The sequence below is a fragment of the Erpetoichthys calabaricus genome, chromosome 4 (assembly GCF_900747795.2).
Source record: "Erpetoichthys calabaricus chromosome 4, fErpCal1.3, whole genome shotgun sequence".
Classification (NCBI taxonomy): Eukaryota; Metazoa; Chordata; class Cladistia; order Polypteriformes; family Polypteridae; genus Erpetoichthys; species Erpetoichthys calabaricus.
Genome location: NC_041397.2, coordinates 228,634,612 through 228,658,460, shown reverse-complemented (window position 1 = coordinate 228,658,460; position 23,849 = coordinate 228,634,612). Strand labels below are relative to the sequence as shown.

Below are 23,849 nucleotides of genomic sequence, written 5' to 3'. Positions count from 1 at the left end.
AATTTAAACATGATCAAAGTGTTTAAAATTATTTAAGTTATGAAAGTAATTAGTACAGTGGTTACCAGCTGTTACTTTAAAATAAATTCTTTAACAAGAACACAGGGACACATATTTTGCACAACTACTAGAAAGGTTTTCTTCAAACAAAGATCCATAGACACATGGAATTAATTACGAAGTAGTGTGGTGGCGGGCATGACTTTAGGGGCCTTCAAATCTTAACTTGACTCAATTTTTAGACAGTCTATGTGAATAGGATGAACAAGCTTGTTGGACTGGATGGCCTCTTCTCATCACAATTGTTCTGATGTTCTTATGTTTGGCTTATTTATCTTGCTTCATGTGTTCATATTTGTTTTATGAGGCTTGAGAAATGTCTTCCCATAAATAGTTGTAAATCTCTCTTTCAAAAAATGTTTTCCTAAGCTTTTAATGAGAATTATAGAAACAGAGCGATATTTATTGTCTGATCTGTACTATTCGAAGACAGAGATGGGTCTTGAGCAGATTTACAGGATATTATTATTATTATTATTATTAATAAACATTTTATTTTAAAATGTGTTTCAAAGTACCTGAAGACTATGTAACTGAACTGCTACCAAGATACAGTACCAGACGTAAATGATATAAATTTAACTGATTTCAGAATTAAACCAAATTAAATGTAAGACTGTTTAGCTTTGAATTCACAAACTAAATCCTGAAAAACATTCCAAAGGCAGAAAAGAATTGGTATCCAAATGAGAAACTGTCATTTGTGAAAGGATGTTAAGGATAGAGCTGCCAGGTAAGAGGAAAAGAGGAAGGCCTAAGCGAAGGTTTATGGATGTGGTGAGAGAGGATGTGCAGGTGATGGGTGTAACAGAGACAAGATTCAGAGGACAGAAAGATATGGGAGAAGATGATCCACTGTGGCAGTCCCTAACAGGAGCAGCTGAAAGAAGAAGAAAAAGAAGAAGAAGAAGATGATTTGTGAAAGTCAGCAACTTTGAGCCTGGGCTGCATTTTATTCCCTAATGGACTTTTGATATAATGGGTATCAAACGTTTACACTACTTTGGGACTCTGAACATTATTGTCGATTAAAAGCAACGCCTAATAAAGTGAGTTCTGTTCCTACATTGTTTTTCCATTTAATAGTCAGACAGGTAGATGCAGCATAATGGCTAATATGAATTGCCACTAGCATTTAAAACCATTGTAAATGTAACATATTACAGCAGATTATTAAACAGATAAGCTTAGGTGATATAAATCAAAAATTATGGGAAACCACTAAATAGTTTCCATTCATCATCACATATAGCTTAAACACTTGATTACCTTGACCAGTGCGAGACATGACACTTTTTATTTGATAACAGATACGTACAGACTTCAGTTTCAAGGGAGACGTCATCATGAATGGAGCAGCTGATATTTATATCTCTTTTGCTCAGTATTGCGATCATGCTGGATACATTATAAAGACCACTTTGAGGGTCAATGGAAGAGTTGTTATCAATAACCATCCATTCAGTAGAGGAGATGTTTGGGGTGAAGTGCCACCTTATTTCTGGCTTAGGGTATATGCCACTGGCAGAGCAGGTATATGTTGCATTGCATGAGAATGGATTATCTTTGTTCACTGAGATCTCTGGTCGAGTGAGATTAGCTGCAAAGAAAATTTCAAAAGATTAGTAATAATTCATTTTAGGCACATATCTCAATATTCTCTTTAGGAATAAAAAAAAATTGATAAAAACACTAAAATGAATACTTTTCAGTAGAGGTACAATGATGACAACCATAAAGACATTTACTTCAGATTACTAAAGACTGATTTCTTACAACTTAGATAAGGAATTTCTTTTCTTCCTCCACTATACTCACAAGGAATCAATGAAATTATGTATGGAAGAAGCTAGGAATATTTACCATATATAGGAATACTGTATATATAAACACTACACATAGAAATAATTAAGAATTCTAATATGATGCTGTGTTTACAAAGTTTTAAGAATAAAAGAAAATTAAGTGGATACATGACTGAAGTGTTTAAAATTATGAAAGGAACCGATACAGTGGATGCCAGCTAGTTACTTTACAATGAATCCTTCAACAAGAATACAGAGAAATACTTGGGCAAGGGCAAATATCACATAACGTTTAGAAAGTTTTACTTCACACAAGAACCATAGATAATTTGTATAAATTACCAAGTAGTGTGGTAGAGAAAAGGACTTCAGGGATCTTCACATCTCAACTCAATCCTACTTTGAAGAAATTAAGTGAATAGGCTTGTTAGGCAGAATGGCCTGTTCTTGACAAAATTGTTCTAATGGGGTTTTAGAAGTTTTTATGTATTGTAATAATAATAATACTCCTCATAACCAGCAGATGGCAGAAGTGCACAATTTGTGAGTGGTCTTTACATCTAAGAGTCATCAATCCAGTCACATTAAACTTCAAGATCAGCAAAATGTCTTTAACAAAGAGTGCAGGAGATACTTACCAATAATGGACAGATGAAATTGTATTTTGTCTTCATTTGAGGAATTTATTAAAATACATTCGTAATCTCCAGTGTCTTCAATTGTGACGTTCTTAAGAGTTATGACATTGTTCTGAATATCCATGTAAGTACGGTTCTTGTATTTCTCGAAGATGAAACGTTGCACATCTACTGTGTTATTTTCCTTTTTTATGTATCCGTTCAAAAACTTTGGAGTCTCACCAATGAGTTTTTGAAAGTAAACACGGTTGATCTTTTCTATAGAGGACTTGAAGGAGTGGCAGGGAAAATCAATATTTTTTCCATAAATTCCCACCAGATTCACTGACATAAACAAAAGTAAACAAAAGAGTAAAGATTTTAAAACTGAGAGACAGAATAATCCTTAAAATAATGCAACCTTACACATGTATGACAGAACAAACCTTCATTCTTTAGTTGGCTTTTGTATTTCTTAAAAAGTCTTTATCATTCATAATTAGGTCCCAAACAAATTAAAGGATAAGGCAAGAAGCTGAGAGTCATTTTTTGCTTGTGGATGTACCCAACACCAACACTTGAATACACTGATCTTTTAGTTTTTCTCTGACTCCTCTAGTCTAACCTCCCAGGTTTAATTGAAATGTTCCAGCCTAAAGATTTGCTAAGTTAATAAACCAAATACAGCACACCCTTTTTAGCATCCAGGCCAAAACCCACAGATTATACATGAGGTGTAACCTTTGATTATAACATCTGAAAATAAATCAAGATAAAAAACTGAACATAAAATATATTGTGACACATAGACACACTCAATATATATAAAAAACACTTTTTCTTTTAATACTGGTAGAGTTGTACATTCAAGTAACATGATCACTACAAAATGGCAATACTCAACTTCAGCTCCCAATACCCAGACTCATACACCAGGCAGCATCGGTTAGTAGTGGTAGGCAAACTCCAACCTCCCCTTTAAACTTTAATAAAACACTCCCATTACCAAAAGCTATAACCCAATATTAAACACAAGAACTATTTTAAAATACAGCATAAATTAAATCATGATTAACTGTTTAATTTTAGCTGCAGAGCCTCCTGGGAAGTCAGTGCCATCCGTCGCTACAATATATAAAATATATAGTGGCTGAGCACACCCCTATATAGCAGAGTAAATGCTAAAAGACTCATCTAAATGAAAGGAAAAGAAAACAATGGTTAAGTTGAGGCAGGTGTGGACATTTGTAAACTTAGTCAGCCAAAGGTCTAAGTAGGTGACATTTCACATTCAGAGGTGTTCGGGAGTGTCTCTTAAAACAAGTATACAGAAAGATCATTGCAGATGTGATCATTTAAATATTAAATGCTGCACAAGTTCAGAAATTCAGAGACAATTCCTAGATGCTCCTGGCAGTTAACCAGCAAGTTCGATATTTTTCAAGTCAAAGATGTCTCTTCAGAATAATGGTTTATACAGGTATTAGAGTGCCACATGAAATGGTGTTTAATCTTCTTCTTCTTCTTTCAGCTGATCCCGTTAGGGGTTGCCACAGCGGATCATCCTCTTCCATATATGAAACTGTGTTTAATGAGAAGTGTTTTTATAAATTTTAAAAAGTACCTATTTTATTTTTGCATTTTAAAACGCAGCTCAACTGGCACAAGTCTGAACATGAAAACAAAAGCTTACTGAATATGACCACTTTAACACAGCAAATGTTTCTTCCACATTTGTAAGGTATGCTTGTGACAACAAAAGTAAAAAAAAATATCCCAGATTCTTGGTACTGTTTCTCTTGAGGTTCATTTTTCTTTTCTTGTTGGAATTGCCCGCTAGGTGGGGTTCTGCATTTTCCACAGGCACACCCCCATTGGTGAAATGTTTGGTGCCTCGCCGCAGACTTAGGTTGCATATTTTTCTCATTTTGTCTCTCCAATTCTATTTTATAGTTATATTCCACCATGGCATGTAACAATTGTGCTGAGTATAATCATAATGGCAGAGCTGTCAGTAGGACATAAAATCATGTGATTTGAGTATGCGTCTGCCATTAAACTACTGTGACTGTACAGATTCAAAATGTGCAACAAAGCTGGTGGCACATGTATATTCTATTAATTTTTTTCCTATGAGATGTGTTGTCAATATGTTATGTGTCCGACACATTTTATTGATTTGATTTGACATACTTTATTAACCCCTGAGGGGAAATTGTCTTTTTGCAAAACCTTTGGGGGTCAGATAATCGCACCCCTGCTGCAGAGCACTGATCATTTTTCACATTTGTTTATGATCTTCTTTGGCCCAATTAGTGAAAGACTGAGTGATCATATGTGTGATTTTTTTTTAATATTTTTGTTTGTTATCTGTAGAACAGGGAGAGCATTTCAAATCTTAGCATCAATTCAACAATTTCAAAACCGGGCTTGGAGAGAATTTTTCAAGGGGAACACGCAAAAGGCTATAACAATTTTTTCTCAACAAGTATGCTGTGGCACAGTGGTGCACTGTGTAAGCTACCCAGGTGTGCCCTGGAAATAACAGAGTAACACACTTGGGTCTGAATCTGAGAGAGATAAGCTCCGTATGTGGCCGAGACCTGTATGAGGAGGACAGGTCTATCAGGAGAAGCTAGCATAGAAGCAGCGCTGTGATCACTATGGTGTAGACACAACACTTAGAGCACTTCAGACGTGTCTCCCGGCTGCTAGAGTCCTTCTGGATTTGTGGTCACCAGCGAGTCTCACAGGGCTGGTGGACTGTGGGCATACGAGTTACCTATGAAGCAGAAAGGGGCAGGCAAAGGGATGAAGCAGCTGGGAATTGGCACCAAAGGGCTTACTGAGTGCTGTGTTTCTGAACGCTGATCACGGAGCTGCTTTTTTATCGACTTCTCCAACAGCCCTGCCCCATTGGACAATTGAACATGTGTGTGAGATACAATATGTTTGTGGTGTGGGGGATACAATATGTTTGTGGTGTGTGGGATACAATATGTTTGTGGTGTGTGGGATACAATATGTTTGTGGTGTGTGGGATACAATATGTTTGTGGTTAGTAGAACTGTGCTGTGTCTTGGGATGTTTTTAGTTAAAAACAGTGTGCCACCTCAGAAAAAAGGTTAGGAACCTTACAGGATAGCACACCATGGGGCCGAAAGGTTACCATAGAGAAATGAACATAGAGGTAAAGTGCATAGTCTCCTTTAAAAAGGTCAGAATCTGATAAAAATGTTTTGCATTTTGTTTTTCTTCCTTAAAACAACTGTGGCACGCGGCTGGGGGTGGTGCCCAGCCGGGACGCCCAGGAGGACAGGAGGAGGGCTCATTCCTCCTTCGGACCACGAGGGGGAGGCCGCCCTGGTTCCTTTGAGGGCCACGGGTGCAGGGCTTGGAAGCCCAACCCTGTAGGGGCCCGTGGTCTCCGCCAGGGGGCGCCCCCATGCCTGAAGGACCCGGAACCCCAACACTTCCGCCACACCAGGAAGTGCTGGGGGAAAGAAGACAGGGAACACCCGGAGGGCTTCCGGGAGTATAGCCGGCACTTCCGCCACACAGGGGAGTGTCTTAGGAGTGTCGGGAATCACCTGGAGCCCATCCGGGTAATTATAAAAGGGGCCGCCTCCCTGCAAAGAAGGACTGGAGTTGGGTGAGGAGTGGACAAGGTTTTGGAGGCAGGAGAGAGGAGGCGGCCTGACGAGCAGGCAGAGAGGGTGAGAGCCTGGACTTTGGGGGAGATTGGTGCTGGAGGCACTGGGGTTGTGCACTTTATTGGACTTGAATATGGTGTCCGTCTGTCTGTGTCCGGGCAGCTTATTACACAACATATATACACTATTTTACAATATGGAGTGTAAGCTCAAGATGCAGATCAATACCCAATAACACTCTTTGCTTGAAAATAGATGTATTTATTAAGCTTCAAGACTTTTGTGTTCACATTTGTACTGGTGATCCATTGAAAGCCATTTTAAACCTCAAGAACAGGAATGATATTTTTTAAATTTAGAAAAAGATGCTTCACTGCATTAACCACTGAAGGATCCTCACATAGCCTTAGCAATAAAAAACAGTGACATTTATAGCACAGTCGATACATGCCATTCATGAAATTGAAATTTACAGTTTCAAGTACCCACAGATAAATACTTGAATTAATTTTCCCTCATTTTCTAGCCCATGTAGTCCTCAGCAGGGTCATGGGAAATGCTGGAGCCTATCTCAGCTAGCATAGGGCTCAAGGCAGGAACAAACCCTCGACAGGGCGCCAGTCGATTGCAATACTTCATGTATAATACAAGAAATAATTTAATTAAATTACATGTGAACTTAATGAATAGTGCTACTGTCTTTTAGACCCAAAATCCCAGGTTTAAATTCCAGCATAAGCACTGCCAGTGTGGCGTTTTACATGTTCTTGCCATGTGTGGGCTTTTCCTTCCACATTCTAAACTGCAGGTTTTCATTCAAACCCTTTTTTTTTATGCTTGTGCTGCTAATTAACTTCTTGTAAATTCATTTTAATTGAATTGCTTTCTTAAGATTTGCTCTCCTGAATTTCTTCATCGTTCCTCTGAATTGCTTCATTTCTTTCCTTAAATGGCACCCAAACAGAAATGAAATGTGAAGTGAGTGAGCTAACAGAAGACCAACTAAGTCAGGGTACCAAACGCCAACCAGTTTCACTCCAATCAGCTGCTTAATGAGGTGCCAATTCTTGTTAATTAAACTCATTCTTTAATTTCATGGCTTGTTGCTGCTCTCCTGGTGCAATAGCAGACATTTCCAAAATTGTTGATTTTCTCTTACTAAGAGCACTGTTAAAATGATTGATCATTCCTGAGACCTTCATCTTTCTTTATTTTCAGATATTGTACTTTGGACACCAGTTGTTTTCGCTCATTTTTGTTTGGCTGATAATTAAGGAAAAAGAAACAATTAAGGGGTCTGAGTCTTCAAGAACAAGTCAATTAAAATTAGTTCAACAGAAGTTAATTAGCAGCAGAAACAGATCACTCATTAAGAAAAGGGTTAGAATGAAAACCTGCAGCCATGGTGGTCCTCCAGGACCGGAGTTGGCGACCCATGTTCTAAACACATTTGTGTTAGGCCTGTCAGTGACTAAGCCTCATCCGTGGTTTGTCCCTGGTCCCTGATTCCTGCTCTTGCAATGAGAAACTGTGCACAAGAGAATTTAAATATGGGTGGACAGTAGGAGGACTTAATAAATTATTAAAAATTGAAAAAATAAGCAACTACCAGTAGACTACAATGGAAGGCAACCATTAAGTCGTCACCCGGGGGAGTTATACAGTGTGAAGTATTTTTGTTTTCGCAAGCACTCCACTATGCTTGTCCTTCTTTCCCCTTTGATGGTGCACCACTGACCTTCTTTCCATTAAAATGCTCTTTGTTTTTAAAATTATACACTTAAATTGACTGGCAAAAAAAAACATGGTTGTTGCAGCTTGTGTTTCTTATCAGTTGTGGTTTCAGAAAGATGTTGTAATAGTTATGTACAGGATGACCTGATTTTCCAGGAGCCAATACAGGACAGGAAAAGGAGGTGGGTTTCTATGATTGGTTGGTTGACTTACAATGATTCATCTGTGAAATTGAACTTTCTTTTTACATTTTCAAGTTCCCTGCTGTGATGCAGGCATTAGGCTTCACACCCATATCCTTCACCCACAGTAAAACTGATCAGGCATAGAGCAGCTCTGCAGAAGTGTGACGAGGCCATACACAGCTACTCAACTCAGATATGCTATGATAATAGGGCATGGGTGAGAACACACTATTGAGAAAAACCCCTGACCAAAAACGTAAAATAAAAAATGAATGTCATTGACAGTTGTATATAATTTACAAAAAAAAAGAATAAACTATTTTTAACTGAAGAAGATGGCTGCTTTGTGTGTCGGAAGGACACATTTTACGCTAGAGCTAGGGCTGTATTTTCTGAGGTCTGAAATTTTAATGTGCCCACAACACTAAAGTAAGCTGTCCTGCCAGCACTTGTGTTGACATGGGCTTTAGATTTACAATAAGTGAGCATCTGATTGGTCATCTTGTGTTTGTTTAAAATAGAACTCCTGTGATTAATGATAAATGTAAAGTCCCAATTTACAGCTGTCAATACTCTGTATTCCAGCAATGTGCACAGTGTAACTTCAGAATTAGTTAATTAAATAAGAAATTTCTAAGGGCTGAAATATTGTACAAATGAAGATTCTCAAGAAACTTGGAGAATCTATTTTGGGGTTGAAATATATCCCCTTCATAGAAAAATGAAAAATAAGCTTACCAAACATAAATTTAGTCACCACTAGTTAAATCTTGCCAAATAGTGCATAACTCCTCTGTGAGACAGAAGAACAGCTGCAATTCTATCTGGCATGGATGCCACCAGTTTACAGATGTAGGTGACATCCATTTTCATCCACTCTTCCAGCACCAAATACCGTAGTTTGACCAGATTCGTTGGATTGGCTCTGGTGGTGTTTCACTTGTTACTTCGAGTAGTCCCATAGATTTTCTATGGGATTGAAATCTAGGGAATTTGCAAGGCACTCGAAATGCAAGAATGGTTTAGAATGTTCTTTATTCCAACCATGCACAGTTTCAGACCTGTGCATGCAACAGAAAAGGTAACACATGGTTGTCCATAAGCCCAATGTAGCCTTCTGCTTCAAGTGCACAATCACCTCAACCATAGGACCCATTTGCTTATAACTGAAACACCCCTAGAGCATCAGAGAGCTGAGCCCTGCGTGAATAGAACTTTGCACACAATCCTCATGGAAGGATTCATGCGGTTTACGATGTACCCGTTGCCTCGCATCATTCAAGCACAAGCAGAAATGCAACCAATCAAACCAAATAATAAATTTCCAGGCTTCAGAAGTCCAGTGTTTGTGGCTCCGTGCCCATTGTAACCGTGCAGCTTTGTGAATGTCTGTTAGCAAGGGCCTGTTCCACAGTACTCTATTTCAGATATTCACTGCATGAGGTTCTCTTCTGAGTTTTCTGTTATGAATGTTGTTGTGATGTAAGATTTTGCATATAACTTGATGAATATTTTGTATGTCTTTATTTGTAATTTAGGCAAAGCAATGTAATTTAGTGTTACTTTGGTGAGAGGCATTTGTGTTTGTCCCCCTGCCCCCCCCCCCTTAGGACAGAGTCTCTTTAAATTTTACGACAGAGTTGAGGCAAGGGGGTGCTTGACACAGGTGTTTCTCTGCTAGAGTCTTTCAACACCCCCCCCACCCCACCCCACCCCCCCCGCAAGGAAGCCAGGTTGCCTAACTGGCAAACTTTAGCTCAACAAATGGTTTTGGGGGATGGCAGGTATTAAGATGTTCTATTTCCCCATTGGTCTGAGGTATGCTTGTTTGGAATTGGCTTGTCTCAGAGGCCTTTAAGTACTACGACGCCCTATTGGCTGTAGGGGTTGGACAGAACATCTATAAATGTATGTGTTTAACCACACAATCTCTCTCTTACTAACCAACATATGATGAAGAAGTATCTCTCTTACCAAACTGATGAAGACCATCACACCATGAACTGAAGAAGACAACACAATGGAGAGCACAACCTGGCAGCCATGTTGAGGCAGGCAATGCAGCCTGTTCTGAAGAAAGATGAATGATGCCTTAACTAGAAACATTTTTAAGTAACTAACAAGTCTGTGTGCTGCCTGAACTACACATCACCATTTAATCAGGTTGTATGGTTGCCAATATTCAAATGTATTTTGCATATTGTTATTATTTATGACTATTATCGATATACATTATTTTATGTGTAACTTAACTCCTGCTTGTCTTTTTACTACACCTAATTGCCTATAGATATAGAAGGGAAGGTGGGGATAAGTTATATACAATAATACCTTATAAACAGTGGTAAGTCTGTGAGATTAGGCATTCTGACAAAGGCTACTTATTAATAATACAATAGGGAAAAGTAGAGCAATATATTACTCTACCAAGACAAAACAAATTTCTTCTTGTGGTCCTGCATTAACTGCAACAACTTTTGCTGTCACAATGTGTGTGACACACGGTGATGGTCCATATCTGTAAGCTCGGTCTTCAGTGATGGTCCCTGTCTGTAAGCACGGTCTTTTGACCACAGTTTTGGCAATGATTAGCGATTGGCCGAATGTATCCCACTACTGGTAGACCAGTTGTACATTCCTATGCAATATACCCTTTGGCACCGCCAAATGTAATCAGTCATTCAAGTCTGTCATGCAACCCATTTTCGTGGAAAGAACCAAACATATATGGCCCACCACTACTACTCATCACTCTATGAACCCTATAGCACATGACACAGCTACTGTATTTGTAGGACAGTATTCATATTGGGTTGCCCTCTGTTGGTGTACGAAGTTTGCATCACCACTTACATATGGGCTTAAAGGTACAATGCTTTGTATGTTAAGTATTAATCAGGGATGTTCAGGTTGACATTGCTCTTCTCTAGTTATCTATAGGTTTTCCAAACTTTAAAAAAAACAAAACATTAGCCTGGTATTTAATTGGAAGTTACCCAGCAATACACAGCAAATTAATATGTGATAACAATTCACATCCATTACTAGATTGTTAGGAGTCAGGGCCCATCCTGGTCATCATGTAGTGACCATGGAGTATATATTTTACATGTAGATTACATAAATATCAAATAATAAAATATAACAATCTCAAAGCTGACAAATCCAATTCAGGGCTAGATTGTATTTTTCAGGCAATGATGCTTGCAATTTCATTTATTAATTAAGGTAGATTTTACTAACACTTTGGAATATTAACGAGGAAGCACTTCTGGCCATAAACCTCTAACAACAACAATAGAAACATCTCAGTCATAAATCAAAAACTCAAAACAGTGTGCCAATGCGCCAAAAAACACATCACCTATACAAGCACAGTGAACCCAACTTGCTTACTCTGTTCCCTATATGAATCACAGGTAGGTAAACAATGCAACAAGAAAGAACATCAAGGAGGGGAGTAAGGGAAAGATGCAGAAGACAAGGACGAATTTCAATTTCAATTTCAGCCGTTACTCCGTACCTAGAATCATGATAGGCAGGATAATGCTCATAGTTTCTGTTTGCCTCTCTCCTGTTTTTCAACGATCATTCTGTACTGTATTGTATGCTACACAACACAGGCATGATGCAGGTTTTTGTGTTTATTTTCTTGGTATGCCATACCACCTGCACTTCAAAACAGGCCATCCACCTGAAGCGAAGCATGGGTGGGCCGTGGGCCCACCCAGTACTTGAATGGGAGCTGATCTAGGAAAAGCAAGGGGGGCTGCTGGAAGAGGTGTTGGTGAGTCAAGCAGGTGTCACTTAACCCGTGGTCTGTGTGTGAATCCCAATGCCCCAGTGCAGTGACAGGGACACTGTGCTCTAAATATGGTGTTGTCCTTCAGACGAAGCATGAAACCGAGGTCCTGAATCTCTGTTGTCATTAAAGATCCCTGGGCATTTTTTGAAAAAAGTGTAATTTTTATCTTGATGTCCTGGTTACATTGCCCATCACGGAACAAATCCACTCTGGCCCCCTAATCATCTCAGTCTCTAATTGGCTAACTATCCTGCTGGTCTTCCTTTACCACCTAATAGCTAATGTCTGGTGAGTGTACTGACTCAATAATGGCTGCTGTCGCAACATTCAGACAGGTGTAACAAAGTGGTTGCACTCTGTCTGTGTAAAGCACTTTAAGTAGTGCAAAATGTGCTATAGAAATGTAACGAATTATTATTACTATTATGTGTATGGTATTATGAACAGTATTTACTATAACAATTTTATTTTTCATCTCACATTACTGCACAAACATAATTATATGTGGAGTTTTGCAAAAAATAGAGATTATCCTGTTGTGGCACTATCTGTAGTATCCTTTATTTCCAAAGAATATTTCATTTTGAAGCATTACTTTCTTTTTGCAACACAATGTCCAATTAGTGCTTACTGTGAACTAGGTTGTGTGTGTGTTTGTGATTTTGGATAAATCATTTGGTTATGTGCATTTTTTTTTTTTTAGTTTTTCCTTTTTTGTTTAAGATTTTGGGAAAACGGCATTTCATATTGTGTATATGTGCTTTCTGTATATAGTTCTGGGAAAAGGGAGTAGTATTCTAAATATTGTGTGTATGTGATTAGATAAAACTGTAATGAAGGAGCAACAAAGTATAACACAAGAAAGACAAGAAAGTGAGATTATGAAATTACTTGAGGTAAATGACATCTGATGCTTCCAGGCACTACAAAGGTCTCTATCACTGTTTGTCTAAGCAGGAGTGACATACTGTGTGTATCCTATTCAACCAACCAATCACCTTTTACATTTTGTAGCTTTAAATAATCAGGTTAAAACCAGGATATTTGCCAGTTTCATCTTTATATGTTTCAGGGTGACAAATAAATATTACTAAAGTTGATACTTATCAAAGTAATTTGATGTTCTGTTAAAAATGCTTTATAACATGTTTTTATGTATATACAAATGAATTATATATAAACATATTGTGATGCGTAAGTCCCTGTCTTGCACCCCAAAACACGAGGCTTAGTCTCAGTACTTTAGCAAAACCAGCTTTATTCAGCTTGAAACAGGAACAGCACGGTTATTTATTGTAGCGGGATCTACCACTCTCCTATACACGGACATATCTGTCAGGCAGGATAGTGGCCAAGTAATACTGTTCCTTGCATTTATAATGTACCTTGCATCACCCACTGACAACAGGTGCTTATAGCGCAACCGCGGGTGGCTCGGATTTGCTTCTGCGGCGCTCCACTGCAGCACTATCAACCTGCAGTTGCCCCAACAACAGTCAAGAAATCTTCCACAGACGCGGCATTCAAACTTCGGGATGCACTTTGGCGTGTCGTCCCGTTGGGGGGATCCCAAAAGAGTTCAGAAACCTCACAATATATATTGCTGCAGGAACTGGCCTAACGCACCCACTGAACCCAGTCCATGTACATATATATGTTGAAATATTATGAAAATTCAAGTTTGAATTCCATATTTCAGTTATAATAATGCACTTTCCCATGCTCAAGTATGTATTTTAAAAGCATTCTTGTAAAATCATGATGCTAGAAGGTGGCGGCGTGTTGCTTGCATATTTGTCAGATGTACACGTCTGTCTATAAAGAAATTCCTCATTTTGAGTGCTTCATTATAGAAGTCAACCTCATCACTAAGGATGTGGCAGAGTCTAAGAAAACAAGAAAAATGTAGAGCGTTTATAGCATGCCCAGGATGGAAGTAGATGTAGAGAAGTTGATTGTTTGACGTCAGTTGGCTTGTGATAGACAGATGTTTTAAGTCCTGGAAAGCTTATAGAAAGACTAATATCTGAAAATAGTAGAGTTGTGGTGGAAACATTGACTGTAAACCAGAGAGAAAGTTGGAAACTAGTGAAATAATGAATGAATTCCTGTATCTGGCTTCTGGAGCAAGAGGCAACTCCAACACAATTGTTGAAATATCTATTGTACAGGTCTGGTACAAAGCCTAGGTAGGAAGAAACACTCTCCCACCTAGTCAACAAAGTTGTTGGCATAGCCAGGTATCTTTCTAGTATCCACTGAAATTCTATTGTCCCAAAGTTGTTATCAAAGTAGAATGTATTGAAGTGAAGAACCAGTTCTGCCAGTCTCATGAGTGTGCTAGTTGGAGGATTCTGGACTGGAAGTCTATTGAGTGCCTGTCTGAGGGTAATAAGACCTTCGTTGTGAGTAATGACTATGTACAAAAAGATGATGTCCATGATAAGGATAAAGCAGTCAAGACCATGAAACTTAAAGCTATCAAACAAATGGAGTGCACGGTTTAGTATCTTTTAAGTCTGAAGGGATACCTTCAATCAGTGGTCTCATAAGACTTTCAAGGAAAGCTGAAATATAAGTAGTTGGACAGTTGCATGCAGAAACAATAGAGTGTCCAGGACTATCCAGCTTGTGGATTTTGGGGAGAGGGTAAAACTGAGATATCTATGGGTTTTCAACAATCAGGCAGTCAGCACTGGGAGGCAATTGTTTTCTGCTGATGAGAAGACAAATGATAGAACTTACCTGCTGCTGGTAATCAACTGTCAGATCCTGTGTGAGGGGAAGATAGGCGGCTGTACTAATGAGATGTTTAAATATTAAATGTAACAGATAGAGCATTATGATGAGACATGAAAATAAATATGATACTACCTTTATTGTTCAGCTTAATTGAGCAATAAATAGAGCTCAGACACTTGAAATCCATTTTGTCATTAAGTTGAATATTAATATAGGGAAACAGTTTCTCCTACCAGACAGAATTGTACTCGCTAGTAGTTACTCAAGCTTCTAAAGACTTAGTCGTGTTCTAACCTTACCATACCTTAAATGGCCAAGACCGTGCATACTTATTATTGTAATGAGATTATCAAACCAGAGAGATCTCAAGATGCTGGCCTAATTAAGATTACAATAATTAATAAAATAACAGTGAGAGGGCAAGCTTTTCATTACGGGGCCTTGAAATTGTGCAATAATCTGCCTGCTGCTATAAGAGATGCCCCTTCAGTCTCAGCTTTTAAATCCAGGCTGGAGGCTCACTTCTTTAGTCAAGCATACCTTGACTAGAGCTGCTGATTAGTTGTGCGTACTGCATTTCTGTTTGTTAGTCATGTATACAGAAATATAAGAATCACCATATTTTTAAACCATTACTAACCCTCCTCTATTCTGTTTCTTCTTGCAGTATCTGGATGTAGCAGTTGGTGCCAGTGTTCTACTTGCGGGCTGCTGTCCTGCAGTCATTTCTTATAAAGGGGCATTGGAATCAATAGAGGGAAGGATTCTCTCATTAGATTGGAAGGCCAGCGCAGACTCCACAATAGAAAACTCAGGAATAGGTTGGCAGCCAGCTGGCCAACGTCTCCAGGTCTGCGACTTTATTTTTGACTTTCTTTTTTACAATTTTAATCTCCACCATTGTGAACTGGCTATAGTTCAACAATTAATGCACAGATATTGTTGGCTTCCATTTATGTTTAATTAGTTTCTACCTTGTTCTCTGTGTGTTTTAACAAATCTGTATTTGTGTGTACCAGGTCTGCATTTCGTAATTAGTATAATCTACACTTGTATTTTAATTGTTCACAGTGCTCTTCACCTACACTCAGTGAAGTGTGTTATACAAAAAATAAATTGCATTGTATTGTATTGTATACCTAACAGTGTCTCTGCTTCATCTGGCTGCCTTCCTCCCTAAAATGGTTCTAATTTACAAACAATATGACAGTTTACCTCATGGACATTCTCATTTAATGATCAATATGCTGTGCTGTGTGGAACTCAATTAGAGGTACTGTAGGTCATTAGAGTCACTAGCAGAAGAACTGAACTTAAAGAAAACCAGCTGTGACTTTGTCTTGAGGAACGAAACATAAACTCTGGTGTCTGTATTTATTATATGTCTGCATATTACTAAATAGATGAACGTGTCCTTTATTTACAAGATGAGGCCTGCATCATGTTGTAGTAGTAGTAGTAGTAGTAGTAGTAGTAGTAGTAGTAGTAGTAGTAGTAGTAGTAGTAGTATTGTCACATGTACAGAGTAGAGTGAAATTCTTACTTGAATGTCCAACCAACATAGAACACATCATAGAATATCATAGTGATCATAGTGGAAAAACAAAGTTCTTCTTAAGTCACATGCTGTAGTTATCAGTACATGTACTGCAGATACAATATATCGTATGAAATAATGATGTCATTGTTTATTAAGCATTGGCATCAAGAAGTTGCTAGTCACACAATATTAGAAACTAACAGAGTTACAAAGGGGAATTTTTATGTGACAAGAACTGAGTCATTGCTATAAACAGAGAACAGAGTAAAGAATGTACAGTCATATCACTATAAATTTCGTCTCCCATGCCACATTTCAAAAGAGTACATCAGGCAATATAAAGAGGTGCTCATCTCCTATCAAAGGAATGTTTAAAGAGTTTCCCAGCATGCTACTCACATTAAAGGAAGTGGTGTGCTGATCGTAAACTCTATTTACAGTATGTGCCCAAGCTATGATGTTTGCCTAGCAGGTCCCAGTGAATGAACCAAAAGTAAAAACAATCATCCATCCATCCATCCATTATCCAACCCGCTATATCCTAACTACAGGGTCACGGGGGTCTGCTGGAGCCAATCCTAGCCAACACAGGGCGCAAGGCAGGAAACAAACCCCAGGCAGGGCGCCAGCCCACCGCAGGGCACACACACACACCAAGCACACACTAGGGACAATTTAGAATTGTCAATGCACCTAACCTGCATGTCTTTGGACTGTGAGAGGAAACCGGAGTACCCGGAGGAAACCCACGCAGACACAGGGAGAACATGCAAACTCCATGCAAGGAGGACCCGAGAAGTGAACCTGGGTCTCCTAACGGCGAGACAGCAGCGCAACCACTGCACCACCGTGCTGTAAAAACAATCAGTTTGGATTTTTTAACATATGGATTATTTCCTGGCAAGAAAGTGACAGAAATAAGTGTTTTAGTGACATTTGTTATTGGAAGTTTTGATTCACATGTTGAAGTTTGGTATAGCAAGGCCTAATTTAAGTAGCTAACATGTCATTTTATTTTTGCTATAGTTTGGATCTCAGAAAAGAGGACTTGTGGAAGTTCTTGGGTATGCATGCTGAATGACAGTCCAAGCATCCATCTGGATTTTTTTTTTTTATCTTTATTTGAGAGAATTACAGTCCATCACCCTGCTACAGAAAGCGGTATACTTTTCCTTTAGCGACCAGGAACCAAATAAAAACAAGACTTGTTCCAGTTTTGGTGATACACTTCCATACTGTCCATGTGCACTTTTCAGCTTTTTAATCCTGTTTACTGTTTTCTTTCCATCATGTTTTGTTCTGAAAATTCCTGTAATCATCTGTATAATATCATGACATGATTGGCTCCATCATTACATGCAGTGCATGGGACCTGTGCCCACCTGGCAATGCCCCAGGAAGTCTGCAGTGTTGGGGTGAATCCTCATTAGTTACTGCATGTGTCATTGTGCACACGCCTAGCCTTTACCCAAAGGTTTATTTCTCTGTGTGTCTTTTGTGGCAGTGCTTGCTTTAATTTGCTATGCTTTCTGCACTACATATCTATGGAAAATACAGTAAGGGTTAATTATTAAAAGTGATTAACTTGACTTTGTAATTTCCATGTGTAATGAAGTACTTAATATAGGCAAATATCTGAGAAATGAGTGCCCAGTGCAGAGAAAAAAAAACTGAAGAGTTCAAAAAAGTAATTCTGTATCTACTGTGTGGGTATACATGCAAATATGTTACTTAACATTTGATGTAATCATTGAACAAGAGTTTTCTGCTTGAGAGTTCTTGCTCATAATGGGAAAAATCTGGCAACCAGTTCATCAGCTTGAAGGCAGTTCCTAGTGCCCATGGCAAAGCAGCAATACCATTTGTGACAGATAGGGGGCGCTCTTGCTTCCCTGAACCCTCGGACACCACGCCAGACACCAGGTAAAAGTCCAATAATAATATTTATTATAATAATACAGTGCACAAAGCACCTCCACTATACTTCAATAAACAATAAACCAATACTAAACAATACACAATCACAATAATCAATAATCCTCCACTCTCCCAGATGCGTTGCCACCCTTCCACCCAGCTCAGCTCATCGTCTGGTATCTCCCACAGTCTTTTATAGTCAGTGACCCGGAAGTGCTTCTGAACCCGCAGTCGATGTGACTTCCTTGCACTTCCGGGTCAGATCAAAAAGTCTTCTTTTCATCCCGGAAGTATGTAATTCCTTCTGTTGCTGTGACTAAGACGTACTTCCGGGTTATAGTGCACGTATGAGTCTCTGGGCCTCCCTGCAGCATCCTCTGTTGGCCCCCAAGGTATCCAGCAGGGCTGTAAAGGGAAACTCCACTGTCCGTGATTCCCTGCTGGTATTTGAGGCACCTCCATGCTGCAGGGAGAGCTCCACTTGGTGGCCTGGGGGTATTGGCTGGGATGAACGGCCGGCCATATATCACACATTCTAATCACCTCAGGTATTCTTAGGGTGTTGCTGACATGACCAAGAAGCCAAATTTGGTCTGAGATACTTTAAAGAAGTTGTTAGAATTCTGAGTTCAACTTGCCTAAAATTCAGTTATCTTCAATTAATTTTTTTATGATGTAATTTGTGTCATAATCTTGCTTTGGGGGGTCTCTGTTTCACAATTTTGGCCTTTTTGTACTTGTTTTATACTTAGAATTTTCTTTACTTTTTGGCCACCATGTTGTATTGCATTGTCTAGGTAACTTTTCCTATAACTAAGAGGTGTGTCCCCCAGGGTCGTGATCTGCGGGTAAATGCAGTGATTTAAAAGGTCACCCATTGTGCCCTAATTTGAGCTGTGGATGACAAATCTTTCATCATACCTTTATAAAGAATATTTCAAGCCTCCAAGAACTGCTATTCAAATAGGTCAGGATCATCACTGGTCTGTCCAGTAGAGCCCCACTTTAACCCAGCCAGGCCCCTGAGGCAACCTGCAGGTTTCAACAAGATTAGGGCCAAAAACAGAAAGCTGGCAAAACAACTAAAAATATATAAAAATATGCCAAAAGCCCCACAAGAAGAGTGATGACTGTACAGCCTCAGTTTGTTATAAAAAGGGCAAACAAAGAATCTTTATATATGAAAGCTTTATTAACGAAAATGTCAAACTACACACAAAAGCTCAACAGAACAAAAAGAGGTACAATGGAGCAGCCTAAAAGGCAATCCAAAGAAAACAAGTCCTAATATGATAACCAAAAATCTGAATTTTTAAAACAAAGCTAGATATAATAAAAAAAACAGAAACTCCAACAAGAAATAACAGCACTTTCAGAAAACTCAAATGAATGATTCCCAACTCCTGAGCCCTCACAACTAATTTAAATAGCCGGCTAAGGGAGCTCAGGAGTTGTCATGTCAGGGTGATCCTGCCTCCTGGAGCTTCACCCACAAAGAGCAAGGAATATAAATACAATTAAAGCTATAGTGCACAATTATAAAAAACACATATTAAATCAACAAAAATAGCATATACACATGAAAAGTAATAATATAAAATTAGCAAGCTTGGTCTGCAATAGAAACAAAATCCTGCAGTACTTCTTTATATTCTTTGCTTTGTACCCCAGTAAATACGAGGTATCGTCAATATACAGTACTAACAACCCAGTTGTCCTTCATTTAGTGAGAATATGGAACCAATGTAGGAAGCACTTCAAGACAGAGACGCTTTTATCTGTGGCACCTCTGCACGATAACCACCTTTTTCCACCCTCTCAAATGTATGAAGTTTTTAATGTTTGGAAAACATATAGGATTAAATCAATTAGGGGGTTGTACATAGATAACATCTTTGCATCCTACAAACAATTATAGTCCAAAATTAACTTTCCATCAACACAATTCTTCCACTACTACCAAATTAGAAACTTTGCTAAACAATATCTGCCCAATTTTCCTCACCTCCCACCTACCTCTATTCCGGAAGAAATATTGATCAGAAAGGAGTGGAAGGTAGCCACACACGGAATTCACTCGAGCTCCATATGCACAAAGCATTCAACTATTCAACTTAAAATCATCTATCGAGCACATTTATCTTGTTTAAATGCATAACGCCGCCACCGTGTTCCCATGTTTAATAACATGCTTTAACTCATATCATCATGAAAATGATATCAAGTATACATCTTAGTATTTTAATTATTCAGAGAGCTGTAATATCATGAATGTAATGGATTCTGTGTCCAGTCGGAGGAAGAGAAAGCCCGTTTAAGAAGCATGTAGTGATTCACACACATAGAGTACATAGAAGATCAAATACAAAACAAAGCATTTAACGTGCTACATTAGTTATGATGGGATTTGATAAACTAGTAAATTAAACGATTTTAAGATGAAGTTTATGATGTTCTACGTTAATGACAAAATAAACTATGAGATTAAAGTGGAAATGTCGAGATTAAAGTTGACATTTTGTGCTTTTTTCACACTATATGCCTTTTTCTTTCCACCTTACCCTAATAAGCTTTCATATGACACTCAGACGGTGGGCTACGAGTCGCCTTTTCACGCCGACTTTGATATGTGACAACTTCTTTTTTATTTCGGGCACTGTGCAACTTTGTGAACTTGAGCTTTCGAGTTTCTCCGACACGCTATGTCACTCAATCAACTTCCTTTTGTTGCTTATATAACTGTTTAAACAAACAAATAGTATGTTTTTCTTTGCCTCCACTTGGTATTCGCTGAAATTCTTCTATCTTTCCTCGTACTTTTGCCATTGCCTTTTCACAGAACGCTGGGCTTAAGGGCTATTTATAGTGATTTGCATATTCAAACAGGCATAATTCTGGGAGGAGTTAGGGCGGGACAGCAGGCACGTGCATGTGTGTTAATTTCCACACTGACTGGGATTTATGTAGCGGCAGAACGTGGAAGTTGGCGAAAGCACAGATTTATGCATCTGGATTTTTTGTGCATAAGTACATTTCCGCTTTTGTGCTTACGTCATGTTATAGTGTGAGTTCTACGCACGGCGTTATGCATGAGGCCCCAGGAGTTGTGTCCCGAGTCCCCCCTGCTTGGAGTTTTGCTGGTTCTCTCTATGTCTGTATGGGTTTCCTCTGGTTTCTCCAGTTTCCTTCCACAGTCCAAAGACGTGCAGGTTAGGTGAATTGGCGATCCAAAATTTGGCCATAGTGTGTGATTGGTGTGGGTGTGTGTGTGTTTGCCCTGCAATGGACTGGTGCCCTGTCCAGGGTTTGTTCCTGCCTTGCGCCCTGTGCTAGCTGTGATAGGCTCCAGCAGACCCCTCTGTTCAGGACTAAGCAGGTTAGAAAATGGTTAGAAAATGACTGACTGACATATCCAAACCTTTAGTGGACGTGTACAAAATGAAAAGAGTCAATGTCAGTGAGTAGAGAGAGTGTGACTGCGACCACATGCTGTTAAGACCAGATATTAATTTGAAAGTGAAAGATGATAAAAAATATGGTGAAAGTCTGCTTAGGTTTGGTGTGACAGCTTTAATGTTTATGCTTTGTGCATATTTGTATATTTTAAGGCACAAACTTCAATGAAAATGAAAGACATTTTGGTTCTAGTTTTTTAGTGTTATAAAAATGTGGACAAATGCTTATATGATTTGTAGGATGATTTGTGGCTTACACACAAGAACAGAAAGCTGTAAAGTTTCCATTTTTGTATAATTGTGTACAGTGCTGTTCGCTTCAGTCACATATGTAAATTTATTATGAAAGCAGGAGAGATTTAATATCAACACAACAACTAAGTGCAGAACTATACACAGTGTTCTACACAATAGGATGAGCCACAACTTGCACTCTTATTATCTGCACCAGCCACACAAAGAGTTCCTCAAGGCTCTGTCCTCAGCCCTCTGTTGTTCTGTATCTATGTGCTTCCCCTTGACCATTTCATTCATTCTTTTTTCTTGCGGACAATACTCAGATCTTTTCAGTGTTAAAAATTAAAGTTCATCAGCTTTTTCTCAGCTCACAACTTGCTTCAGTGAAATTAAAACCTGGATGAAACTCCTTAAAATTAAACTACAACAAAACCGAAAGTCATGGTAATTGGCACTAAAGCTCAGCTGTGGTGATGCACGTTAGGGGTCTGTGGCAGTGTGGATTTTTTTTTTAAGTGCACTCTGGTTCCAAGCTGGCATAGGTGCATGCTGTAGTGTGGATAAGCAACCCTGGGGTGTTGATGTTCAGACGACTTGCGCAATTTGCCTGATTTTCTTGTTAGTGGTCTGGAGTTTGCAATTAGGGTTAGGATTAGGGTTAAGGCACCTGCACTCACTTATGTATAAAGGAGTCTGAGGTGAGAAAGAACAGGGGAAATCAAAAGAGAGACACACAGAAGGATAAAAGAAGAAATGATATGAAAGAAAAGAGAAACAGGATCATGGCTGAGCTGCTGCTGTAGTAATGAGGTGTGGTATAGCGGGTCAGTGGCTCAAAAAGAGTGACTGTTTTAATTAATAAATAAATAATAAACGTGTCCGAGCTGGGGAGTGGGAGCAGGTACGAGCGTTCTGCCAAAGATGCCCCATTTCCAGGTTGATGCAAGGCGGTCAGCCATCTGTGCATTGCCTTGCTGGCACTAACGGGCAGTCTGATTGCCTTATTATCAGCCTGGGGCGGCAATCAGGCGTTTACACCTGCAACAGCTACCATGCCAATAAAGGGGAGCATAAGAAAAAAAGAGAAGGAAAGAGAAACAGAAAAAAATAAAAGAGTGGAAGTTAAAGGATGGAGAGAAAGGCAGGAGTGTTAGTGAGCCGGTGCTTGGTGAGAAGCAGGAGTGATGGTTATGCTCAGGAGGATCCTGTCACCTGGTGTGGAGGCAGGATTGGCAGTGGTGGCTATGGGAGGAGGGTCTGCTGGCTACCCATGGAATGCCATGGATTGGGCAGTGGGGACACGGGCCAGTTTTGAAGGAAGTCCGCCTGTTGGTGGATGTTTCTCTGTGCTGCAAGGTCTAAGTGAGGTAAGCAGTAGAGGCGTCAGTTTTAAAAGGGAAGCACCAGGGATGACAATTTTGAAGATTCCTGTTTGAATTTTAACCTTGTTTTAATGGATATATTTATTCAGATTTTAACCTCCACCAGCACTTTGTTGTTTTTATGGATTATTTATTTATTAACTATTTTCTGAGCACTGTATTATTTGAACACTTGTTTTTGTTTTTTTTTATGTAATAAAAGCACTTCCACTTTTCACAATCCCCTTGCTGGGTGTGTTTTGTCCTCATCAGCTCGGCTCATCCGGTTACGTTATCGACGGTGTCAGGTTCAAGAGGCTCCCTGTTATAGAAGAGCGAGCAAGGAGCCGACCCACAGCATCATATGAGGAAAGTTGGTGGTTGGGAATGATGCTCTAGATGGCACGAACGTTGCTCCTGCTGAACATCCAGAGGAGCAGGAGGGTCCAGCTGCTTCCTACTGAAAGCCAAAGGATTGTGGGAAGAGAAAGGAGCAGAGCCCATTGGGTTTCCTGAAGAAGGTCATGGGATGATGGCAGAAACACAAGCTGTAGAAAAGAGCTGACTGCGCCTGTCTGAGTGTTACTGAGGGGACCAAAAATGGTAAACAGAGGAGATGACAGTTTTAAAAGAGATGCACCAAGGCTCAGGACAGTTTTTATGGATAGATCCTCACTGTTTTAACCTGAATGCTTAATTATTTTTTAATTATTTATTTATGTTGTTTTAACCTCCCAA

The 23,849-nt window shown here is 39.2% G+C and overlaps 1 protein-coding gene across 1 annotated transcript in view; it reads right to left on the bottom strand.

Annotated features, from left to right (window-relative positions):
- Positions 1-23,849, bottom strand: part of LOC114650636 (T-lymphocyte activation antigen CD80) — a 71,018-nt gene that overhangs the window by 14,133 nt on the left and 33,036 nt on the right. Inside the window, exons 6-7 of the mRNA XM_028800405.2 lie at positions 2,504-2,827; positions 1,379-1,660 (exon numbers count right to left, since the gene is read on the bottom strand). Coding sequence (XP_028656238.1) covers positions 1,379-1,660; positions 2,504-2,827 — 606 coding nt within the window. The remainder of the gene's footprint in view (positions 1-1,378; positions 1,661-2,503; positions 2,828-23,849) is intronic.